The sequence below is a fragment of the Gymnoscopelus microlampas genome (genome assembly GCF_963454915.1).
Source record: "Gymnoscopelus microlampas genome assembly, chromosome: 3".
Lineage (NCBI taxonomy): Eukaryota > Metazoa > Chordata > Actinopteri > Myctophiformes > Myctophidae > Gymnoscopelus > Gymnoscopelus microlampas.
In genome coordinates this window covers 54,425,827-54,437,584 of record NC_139940.1, presented here as the reverse complement: position 1 = coordinate 54,437,584, position 11,758 = coordinate 54,425,827, and the positions used below count along the sequence as shown (strand labels likewise).

The following is an 11,758-nucleotide window of genomic DNA, read 5'->3' as shown; positions in this document are numbered from 1 at the left end:
CGGATCTACAAGCTCACAACGGGTAGCAAAGCGACGTGTATCCCTTTTATGCCATATATGGAGAGCTCTGTACCTGTCTGTCCTTTTTGTTGTTATGCCCATATATTGATTGATTGATTGATTGATTGATTGATTGAATACTTTATTAACAAGTTGCAAACAGTAGGCTATGGTACAATTACGCAAGCAATGCTAAAAGCATAACACAAAAAAGCCCTGATGGGTTGTTTCTATTGTGGTCCTATGTATTCAATTCATCATCAAGACATACAATACAGATCATCATCAATACCAGGAGCAATAACAGGTATATTTAGGCTACATAACAGCATTGGGGAGACTTATCTAGGTCCTGTTGTAAATGCGGAGGTTCTCACCATAAAAGGTGCTCTTTAATGTTGGTTATGAGCACCCTAATCTCTCTAGACAGATACAGGGCTGAGGGCTCCGCAGCTGACATCCATAATAACATCCATGTTCTGTGAGAGAAATGTTGTTTGTGGAAGAAATGTTGTCTTGTGGGAATAAAAAGATAGGCGCACCACCGGAGGAGGAGGGCTGAGGGCAGACCAAACAGGCCTATTTCCTGTACCCTAACCCTATTGAAAGCTCCCCCCAGAGTCAAATGCAAAGGAAAAAAAGGGCAGAGGGCGCTGTTTTTCCTTTTTTTTTTACGATGGGTTCTCAGATTGTGAGTACCCTGATGTCGTCAATATATGCCCCTATATGGGCATACTGGTCGGCTCAGAGGTTCTGGACAGCCACCTAGCTGACCGCCTTCACACACCAGGCACTGCGCTCCCTCAGGTGATAGGCCTACACACACACCGAGTTTGAAGTTGATCGTGAGACGTTTCTTGAGATATGTGAAGGACAGACTCATGCACGCACGCAGAGATTGTGCGTAATTTATTTGCATAAATTAAAGAAGGAGGACTAGACGGCTGCCAACTCGGGAACGATGCAAGCCGGGAATGTCCCCTTTATGCTCATATATGGTGATCTCTCTGTCTGTCTGCCTGCCTGCCTGCCTGCCTGCTGGCCTGTGTCCCTTTTATGTCTCCATAGGAAAATCTCTGTATCCGTCTGTCCTTGTCCCTTTTATGCCCATATATGGAGGTCCCTGATATCACTAGTATATTTCCATGGGCATATCGATTGGATCGGTGGTTCTGGACAACCACCTAACTGACCAACTTGACGCTTGACGCTGAGATACGCAACTTATGTTCGATATTTCAGTATAAAATGTGCCCTACTGGCAGTGTGCACAAGACATTTTGCTCTTGACACACAGACACACACACATACAGGAGACTAGACTTCCTTTTCAGTGAGTTGGATGCCTTCGTTGAATGTGAGGGAACGTACAGTATCTGTTTGTGCGCCATAACAGTGCATTCACCTACGACAGTATAGCACAGGACAAAATAGTGATATTGTGTTCCAACATCAGCTGCACAGTTAGATGACGGAAGATGGAAAAGTAATGTGATTAAAGAAGTATTACAAATAATTACTTCATTTGTATTGCTCTAGTCCCTGATATGCAGAAAACATTATCAGTATTATTTGGAGACACTGGCAATGTCTCTCAGCCAATCACAATGCGAGGCCGGAACTAACCGTGATGTCACAACCAACATAAAAGACTTGAGGAGGCCGGCTGCTTGCACACAAACAGAAAAATGCCCAAGAAAGCTAAAGAAAAGGCACAACGGGGTGGTGATGAGGTTTCCCCAACAACAGCTGTGAAGAAAGGAAAGAAAGATAAAAAGGCAAAAAAGAGCTTCTTTGAGGAGCTTGCCACACATGACAAAAATGAAGAGGAGCATGAGGCATCTGTGAAGGACACACAAAAAGAACAGACTCAAAAAAAGAAAAAACAGCGGAAAGGGAGAGGTGGAGAGGGAGATGAAAATGTCATGGGCATGCAGGAGATGAAAAAACAGTCAGTGCAAGCCAGTGATGAAGACGATGAGGAGCCTGCAATTGCTCCCAGTAAAGGTGCCAAGACAAATAAACGTGAGAACATCTATGCTATTCTCGGTTCTCTTGCATCTGATGAGGACGATGAGAAAACAAAGGATGATCTTAGTCAGTGTCACAGCGACGATGAGGAAAGCTCTTTAGATGAAGATGATAGACCTTCAAAAAAGGAGGTTGAGAAGGTGTCTAAGGGCAAGAAAAAGGCTAAATCCAAGCCAGTGAAGGAGAAGACTACATCTAACAAGGAAAATAAGAAGACAGAACAGGCTGTTCTCAGTCATTGTCACAGTGACGATGGGGAAGACTCTTTAGATGATGATAGTCCAAACAAGGAGGTTGAGAAGGTGTCTAAGGGTGGCAAGAAAAAAGCAAAATCTAAGCCTGTGAAGCTGAAGGCTGCATCTGATGAGGTAGATGAGAAAGAAAAGGACGATCTTAGTCACTGTCACAGCGATGATGAGGAAAGCTCTTTAGAGGAAGATGACAGACCACCGAACAAGGAGCTTAGGAATGTGTCAAAGGGCAAAAAGAAAGCTCAATCTAAGCCTGTTGTGAAGGTTAAGGCTGAATCTGACACGGAAGAGAAGACAGAAGAGAAGGCTGCTGTCAGTCATTGTCACAGTGATGAGGAAGGCTTTTTAGATGATGAAACACCACCAAAAAGAGAGGTTCAGAAAGTGTCTAAGGGCAAGAAAAAAGCTAAATCCAAGCCTGTGAAAGTGAAGACTACATCTAACAGGGAAGATAAGACAGAAAAGGCTGTTCTCGGTCATTGTCACAGTGATGATGAGGAACGCTCTTTAGATGATGATAGTCCAAGCAAGGAGGTTGAGAAGGTGTCTAAGGGTGGTAAGAAAAAAGCTAAATCTAAGCCTGTGAAGCTGAAGGCTGCTTCTGTTGATGACACAGAAAAGGATGATCTTAATCGTGATGATGAGGAAAGCTCTTTAGATGAAGATGACAGACCACCAAACAAGGAGCTTGAGAATGTGTCTAAGGGCAAGGAAATAACTAAATCCAAGGCTGTGAAGCTGAAGGCTGAAAATGACACATTGAAGAAAGATGAAAAGAAAGCTGTGAATAAGCTCAAGACGAAACCCAAACTGTCCAAGGACCAAACACAACAGAAAGGAAAACCGTCTCAACCACCATGCAGCAAATATGAGGACAAGGAGGGAGATCAGAATGATACAAATGACACCATGATGTGTGCTGAGGACGTTATAGCAGAGCAGGCCAAGAAGCAGGATGACGACCAGTGTACAAACCTCAGCAGGAAGGAGAAAAAGAAGAAAAAGAAACAGATCGAGCATGAGAAGCAGGTTTCCCAGGATGCTGCAGAAGAGGACTTCTCTTTGTCCCAAGCTGAGATGTCCTCTAGACAGGCCATGTTGCAGAATGCCTCCGATATCAAACTGGAGAGGTTCAGCATATCAGCTCACGGAAAGGAGCTCTTCATCAATGCTGACCTTCTGGTTGTGGCAGGCAGACGATATGGCTTGGTCGGACCAAATGGCAAAGGAAAGACCACATTACTGAAACACATTGCCAACAGAGCACTAAGTATTCCGCCCAACATTGATGTGCTGCTGTGTGAACAAGAGGTTCAGGCGGATGACACCCCTGCAGTCCAGGCGGTGCTGAAGGCAGACACTCAGCGTCTGAAGCTCCTTGAAGAGGAGAGATTGCTACAGGCCCAGCTGAAGAAGGGAGATGACGGTGTGTTAGAGAGACTAGAGAAGGTATATGAAGAGCTGAGGGCCATTGGAGCTGCAGCCGCTGAGCACAAAGCACGTAGTATCTTGGCTGGCCTCTCTTTCACTCCTGAGATGCAGAACAGACCCACCAAGAGGTTCTCAGGAGGTTGGAGAATGAGAGTGTCCCTTGCCAGAGCTCTGTTCATGGAGCCCACACTCCTGCTGTTGGATGAGCCCACCAACCACCTGGACCTGAACGCCGTTATCTGGCTTAACAACTACCTTCAAGGCTGGAAGAAGACTCTCCTTGTCGTTTCCCACGATCAGAGTTTCCTGGACGATGTATGTACAGACATCATCCACTTGGACAACCAGAAACTGTACTATTACAGGGGAAACTACCTGACCTTTAAGAAGATGTACGAGCAGAAGTTCAAGGAACTTCAGAAGCAGTACGAGAAGCAGGAAAAGAAGCTGAAGGACCTGAAGGCTGGTGGCAAGTCAACCAAACAGGCTGAGAAGCAGACAAAGGAGGCGCTGACCAGAAAACAGCAGAAGGGTAAGAAGAAGGGAGGAGGTATGGACGAGGAGAGCCAGGAGAGCACAGAGCTCCTGAAGAGACCCAAAGAATACACTGTCAACTTTACCTTCCCCGATCCACGTTCGCTCGAAGATGGGTGGACACCCATCATGGGACTACATAGTGTTGACTTTGGCTATGATGGACTGACCCTGTTTAAGAATGTGGACTTTGGAATTGCCAGGGAGTCCAGGATTTGCATAGTCGGACCCAATGGTGTTGGAAAGAGTACCCTATTACTGCTCCTCACTGGAAAACTGACCCCATCCAAAGGTGAGATGAGGCAGAATCACCGGGTGAAAGTTGGCTTCTTCAACCAGCAGTATGCAGACCAATTGAACATGGACGAAGCAGCCACTGAGTATCTCCAGAGGAACTTCAACCTGCCCTATCAGGACACCAGGAAGTGCCTGGGTCGCTTTGGCTTGGAAAGCCACGCACATACCATTAAGATATCCAAACTCTCAGGAGGACAGAAGGCGCGTGTAATGTTTGCCGAGCTCGCCTGTCGCCAACCTGATATACTGATCTTGGATGAACCCACTAACAACCTGGATATTGAGTCAATCGATGCCTTATCAGAGGCCATCAATACGTACAAAGGAGCTGTTATAATTGTGAGCCACGATGCCAGGCTTATCACTGAGACTCAGTGTCAACTGTGGGTGGTCGAGAACTGCTCGCTCAGTCAGACTAACGGAGACTTCGAAGACTATAAGCAGGAGGTGTTGGAGGCACTAGGAGTAACGCCGGTGCACAAGGCCAAGGAGTGACCTCCAAGAGAGATGGCCCTCTGTCGAAACCCAACACAACATAACTGCCAAAAAGGAGTTCTCCTTAACGGCTTCTAACGCTATGGACCAGAACTAACTTAAAACCCTATATACGTTGTTGAGAAGAGTACTTGGCCCCTTCACTTTTTCCTCTTCACCGAACATACCTACAAGCTCTAAGCTCACACTTATACAGTATATGTTGAAATTGAAGCTTGAACTACCAAGATCGATGGTCCATGACAGGGGTCTTCAACAAGGGGTCCGGGGCCCCTTGGGGGTCCTCAGAGTTACTACAGGGTGGCCGCCAAATCTTTGTGATAGGATTTTTTTTTTTACATTAACCACTTGAACCCTAGCATCCCTAAACAAGGAAACCAGGAGACCTGGTTCTGCCAGACCCCTAGTGGTTGAAATTTAGCCTTTGAAACTCTGCCGTCCTCCTTTTTCGGGTTCGGGTTGAATGGCCGGACTTCACATGACTAGCTCTCAACGGCCCGTGCTGTGAGGCGTTGTGAGCTTGTAGGCTATTTTCGGCAAAGAGGTTTTGTGTAGAGGGGGAAAAGAGCTGATCAAGTACAGAGTGAAAGGTCAAATTGACTAAGTATTGACAGTTTAAGCGGTTTATTGTCTGAAAATACACATTTAACATTAATCCAACATCGACTGATGATAGTGCTGTCAAAAAAAGTCTGTGAAGCTATCTATGAAATCTATGAACATTTTGCAATGCTATACAATATGTAGTGGGGGTCTCTGCTTCATCTTTCTCAGCTAAGGGGTCCTTAGGCTGAAAAAAAGACGTCGAAGACCCCAGCTCTATGATCAAGTCCTGCAAAAAGCCAAAATCAAGAGACAGTGTTGATTCGTTGCAGTTTTCAGGCCACGTGTTTGGAGTTGAAGAGAATCATACCAGGTGTTATGAATTCAACATGAGAGGGGTCTTAGAGAGAGATTTATTGTTTTTATTTATTTATTACTTTAGTTATTGGGTAAATTTGCCAATTAGGTACATTTAGTACATACCTAGAATTCGTCCTCTAGTCCGTTGGTTCTCAAAGTGGGGTCCCGGGACCCCCAGGGGTACTTGAGGGGGTTCCAGGGGGTCCCCAGCTAAATGATGGACAGGGACCAAATGGACCCTTATGGGTCTGTAACTCTGAGAGTGTACAAATGGAACCAAATGGACCCTAACGGGTTCATTTGGTTCCATTTGTACACTCTCAGAGTTAAATTAACATTGATTGTATAATATAAATTGGGGTCCCCGAGGTATAAATGCCATTAAATGGGGGTCTGTAGCCCTAACGCAAGTCAACCTGGGGGTCCTTGAGATTAAAATGGTTTGAGAATCACTGCTAGAGCCGTGAAAATCTTCTCTTATGGGGGGTCCCTGGCTTATCTTTTGAAATGGGGGTCCGCAGGCTAATAATTGTCGATTTGGGGGTCCTTGACATGAAAAAGTTTGAGAACCACTGCTCTAGTCTAACCCATCCTAACTATGAGGAACAGTGGGTCTTTTTTTGAACAGCACAAAGTTGGGGTTCAGTGTCTTACTTAACCTATTAAGACCTGAGGCCTTCTAAATCAGTAGTTCTCAAAGGACCCCCAAAAAGATGTATTTGGCCACGGACCCCCATCTGAAAATGTTTTGTGCCAGGGACCCCCAGAAGAGAAGATTTGTGTAAAAGATTGTTCGAAAATGTTCAAAAATAGCAGATGTACAAGCTCGCAGCGCGGCACAAAGTGACACTTTTTTGAGGACCACCAATAGTTTTCTGAAAAACGTGTGTTGCTATATATATAGCTATAAAATCTAAAATGACACAAATTCTTTCCCGGCTTTAATGGGTTGAGGACACATCCCCATACGGCTGCTCTACTCAATGAGCCACTGCTGCCCTCACTAGGAACAAAATAAAAGTCACAGTTTGCACTATACAGGTTTGTAAACTACAACCCTATTATACTTAGCAAATCTATTGAGCTTATAGATCTGCTATTTTTGCCCAAATGTTCATCCCAGAATAGGGTTGATGTGGTTAACCAATGGGATGCCTGTGTGAACTTAAAAAGACAAAAATAACGCACATCCTCCAAATCCGGTGCTGAGACAAACTGCAAGCACAGCAAAATCATCAAGGGAGGAAGAGCTCGCAACTCACTCACTAAAGATGCTCCAAACTTTAAAGTGAAATAAAGTTTTTAAATTAATACAAATATCTAAATACTGAATCAAGCAACTTGAAAACTATCTGGGGGGCTCACAAAAGCCTGAGTAGACGATAAAAAAGTGAAATATCCCTTTAAATATGACGTTTCAACCTTTCAGTTTCAAGTGAACAACACTTGTTCACCTGAAGAACACTGTAAGGTCTAAACGTAGTAGTCTTAAAAATTATTTGGGAGCCCTTCCTTCCTTCACGCCCATGTGAATCTACCCAAGGATGAACGCTCACACACGACACGAGTGCACTGAGATCCAACACGACAAGTCTGTATCACTTCACTTTATTCAAGTACAACACAGGAAATGTTAAATAATTTGTCTTTGTGACATTGTTGCTTGAAAAACAGTACAAACCATCAAAAAGTGCAGATAAAACGGAGGAGTTTGTTATGAAAACAATTGTTCTAATTTATGCATTGGCTATTTAATTAACAGGTGAAAAAAACAGAACAGACATTTGCATAAAGTTTATTATTTTCCTCAGTGGAAGGCCGGTCTCATCATTTTCAAATAATGTTGGCTGCCAAGTTCTATTGTTCAACTTTAACTTATTCTTGCATAACATAACTCCTCCTTCAAATCAGTAACGTTAAAGAGACCCACAAGAGTTCTACTTGAAATCTACATTAAATAATCAATCACTACCTTTTATTTTGGCAGCTCCCTGTGGTTAAATGTAAAAAAAACACCTAAATATGTAGTTTGGTCCTCAAACTACATGTTCAGGACCTAACCTCACTTTATTATCATAATTAAACATTAATAGATTATTAAAACAGTAAAAATTAAAAAGGTAAATTGGTGATCTCAATCATTTCAAAATGTTATAGTGCAAATTGGAATTGTTCAATTAGCTCCATTAGATAATCGACTTAAAACAAACAAACAGTTAATTTAAAAAGGAAAAAGTTATTGCTATATTCAAGCTTTAGGGTGTGTTCTGCTAGATAGGGTCATTGCCTTCCTCACATCCCATATTTGGCGATGATTTCCTTAGCGAGTGTGACGTATGCTGTCATGGCATCTTCTTTGGACATCCCTGTAAACAATTATAAATGATTAGATCTGCAAAAAGAAACCGTTTCAAAATAGCTATCTGTTCATGTGTATCAGGCAGAACTAAAGAATTGAGGACAGTTCATCACTGTCATACAGAAGCCTTGACAGCGCTGGGCAACGCAGGCAGCTGCCCGCTCAGTTGAGCCCTTGCCCGCTGCTGAAAGACGGACCGAAAAATTATGATAATAATGTCCCGACGTCTCTGCTTAACGATAGATGGACGGGCACTCGGGCAGCAAGTCACCTTCCCCCAACAACTCCTCCAAACATGTCCGTACTGTTGGAGCGTCACAAACGGCAACTTTCTGTTTAGAGTCGCGGTGATTAATTGCCCCATTGCTTAACAAAAGATGACTGGGGTGGGCGACTGGGCAAGTCACCAAAACAGTTCTATGTCTCCTAGCATTTGAGATAGATTCATGTTCGAATTACTATTAGGCCTACATTATAGACATTTTTAAGCGCAAGCCCCATTGTCTCATGCTGTAGTATTAGACCTGAATATAATCGATGGAGGAGGACGTGGGCTTTTGTGGGGGTGCATGGCATAGTAGCTGCAGACATATTGGTGGCGTAAGAGTCAATGTTAAGTCAAGCTGTTTATGACCCACCAAGATGTCCGCTGCTACCAAATGACGCCCCCTTCAGGATTTTTTTGCTACGCACAATTGGCCTGTGTTGCTGAATCAGGGATCATGTGTTTGTTGCATGTATCCATTGGTTGGTTGGGTTGCCTTTAAGGTGGTAATATTTATATGCAGCCCCAAAACTTTTAAACATTCACCATGTGTCAGGAAACCGCTTGCATCATTGGTCAGATTTGAGACCAGTGTTTCCTGTATGATCATAATATTCAGCTTGAGCTCGAAGCCAGACAACAATAGCCTGGCATGGCCAGACTAATATCACTGCATAGATATTAGTCTGGAATCTCTGTGTGGAGCCTGCATTTCCGAGGGACAAATTCAAAAAATGCCTCTGGTGATAAATCCGAGAAAAAAAAATGTCTGAACCAGGCTAAGACAACAATGGTGTGACTGTTTTTAAGCAGTCACATCTGTCCTGATTCAAACTAATTGGACAGAGTTAGGCATGACAACACGCCTGTTGTGAATGGAGCTAATCGATACACAGTACACTGTGACCGTACTCTTATCCTGTGTGCATTGATAGGCTCTATATGCACAGCAGCCATATAGTAAAGACATTCACAGGTGTTACCAATGATACTAATGAAGGCTCTGTTCCATTCTGGTCAAACAGAGTCAGGGTGCTGATATTGTGCATGTTGGCTCGCTGGAAACGCTACACTACACCAGTGGGTCTCAAATTGAGGTCCAGGGACCCTCAGGGTTCCTTGAGGGTGTTCCAAATTGCCCCTTACGGGTGTGTAATTCTGAAAGTGTACAAATGGAACCAAATGGATCCTTATGGGTCCATTTGGTTCCATTTCTACACCCTCAGAGTTATGGGGGCCCTTATTTAAAAGTGTGAGAACCACTGTGCTACACAAAATGGAACAGAGCCTTCATTAGTATCATTGGTAACACCTGTGAAGGAAGTAAGGAAGAGGCCCAATTTCCTTCCCCATAGATCAATTATTTGTTTACCAACATTGAGACTGGATGCACAGGTGATTGTTTCATGCAATCGATTCTCAACCTGTTGTTTCGGGGTGCGCTGGTTTCAGCGCACCCCGACCCCCTATTGCATGTTGGCTAGTGCTGAGCGCCCTAGCGAGACCTGACAGAATGGGTTTCATTTGCAACCAGTATGACGCTTGCAACCAGTGTGACGTCGTCTGTTAAGGGGTCTATATGGCTGCTGTGCATAGAGCCTATTAGCTCCACACTCACACATGCGCGATATTATAACGTGGTAGTAGTCACCCGCATGCCGAGGCGCCAGACCACCACGCCGTTATGCAAACTCCACGTGACAGCGTGTGATGCGGAAGAAACGGAAGCTATGCGTTTTTAAGGTAAACACAATTCTATTTAAGTTAACTTTGAACATCTTTGAACAATATTTGAACGTTTATACTGTGTGGTTGTATATTTACCTTTCCTCGAGTTCCATGATTCCCACTTGGCTTTTCCCTTCATGTCCATCATGCCAGGTTTATCTGGGGACAGAAAACATCACAGCAAAGTGACTTAAAACACTGAATGTAGTCTGTTGATGCATCTTGACATTCAGCTGATGCTCTTATCCAGAGCAGCATAGAACCCTTCTCTGTGAGACTTTATATTGAGGTAGGGTCTAAAATGTGGTATTATATGTGGCATTATAATGCACATATAAGGCATTATAACACTTGTAATAAATGTATAAAAAAGGTTTATGAAGTATTATAACTTATGATACTATAATTTATAAGTGCTGGTCATAATGCATTATAAATCATTTTGATCGCATTTATAATACATTATAATGCACTTATACGTGCATTATACTTATATTATATTCATAACACTCGTTATAAATGTTTATACATATGCACAACAACTTAACAATAACACTTTATAACTAGCTAAGTTAAGGTAGTTAACACTTATAATACATTATAAACATTGTTATAAGTTGTCATACATGATTACAAACTTTTATAACAAGTGTTATAATGCCTTATAAGCACATTATAATGCATTATAAATGTGATTATAATACATTATAGACCCGGCCTTTAGGCAAAGTGTTACCCTCTTGGCACAGCCGCATTAAGTAGTTTTAAAGATATTAATTTAGAATTTTCGTTGACCTGAAAGCCAAACCTTAGCCATCAGTTTTGACGTTTGAATCTGAACAACAACATGTAATAGATGAAGGCTGTACCAATGTTAATGTCTCCAACGTTGGCCTGTTTGTAAAGTCCATACAGCTCCAGCAGCTCCTGGTCTGAAGGTCTGGTCTTGATGTTCTTCACATCCTCTGCTGCCTTGTCAAACTCTGCCTGCAGGGCGGCACACACACGCACACGCACACAGTGTCAAATAGAGTTCATTTAAAGAGGTGGTGCCATGGTTTTGCACTTTTTCTGTTTTTCATGTGTCTATGAGGTTGATAGAACTTCATTAAGCCCCGTGGTGGTGTTTTTATGGTGTTTTATGTCTTCTCTGACTATTTTGAGTTTCTACCTGGAGGCTGAAACCTTGAGGGTCAAACGTGCCAATAGAAAAACAGCGCTTTAGTGACATAGTAAAAACATATCCTCCCCCACATTATCATAACACAACAGGTGTGGGCATGAGGAGGAGGAGGGACTAGGACAGGTGGGTGGTGCTAAGGTGGTGGAGGAGGTGCTAAGGTGAGAACCAGGTATACTTAATGAACTGGAGTGTCCACATAAAAACATAATTTTAACAATTTCTGTATACTTTTTTGAAAAAAAATCTTCCTCCTAGTATAACCATAATACCTGATGATTATG

At 43.1% G+C, this 11,758-nt stretch overlaps 2 protein-coding genes across 2 annotated transcripts in view; one reads left to right on the top strand and one right to left on the bottom strand.

Moving 5' to 3' along the window:
- Positions 1 to 1,688: 1,688 nt before the first annotated feature.
- LOC311038906 (ATP-binding cassette sub-family F member 1-like) lies at positions 1,689 to 5,039 on the top strand (the record flags this gene model as incomplete). Its single annotated transcript, XM_084048535.1, has 1 exon — positions 1,689 to 5,039. One exon carries the CDS (start codon positions 1,689 to 1,691, stop codon positions 5,037 to 5,039), a length of 3,351 nt encoding a protein of 1,116 aa, XP_083904661.1.
- A 2,535-nt stretch (positions 5,040 to 7,574) lies between these two features.
- The window catches only part of acbd7 (acyl-CoA binding domain containing 7), a 7,958-nt gene continuing 3,774 nt past the window's right edge, over positions 7,575 to 11,758 (bottom strand). Inside the window, exons 2-4 of the mRNA XM_084051977.1 lie at positions 11,164 to 11,281; positions 10,391 to 10,453; positions 7,575 to 8,308 (exon numbers count right to left, since the gene is read on the bottom strand). Of these exons, the coding sequence (XP_083908103.1) occupies positions 8,235 to 8,308; positions 10,391 to 10,453; positions 11,164 to 11,281 (255 nt within the window). The 3' untranslated portion in view covers positions 7,575 to 8,234. The remainder of the gene's footprint in view (positions 8,309 to 10,390; positions 10,454 to 11,163; positions 11,282 to 11,758) is intronic.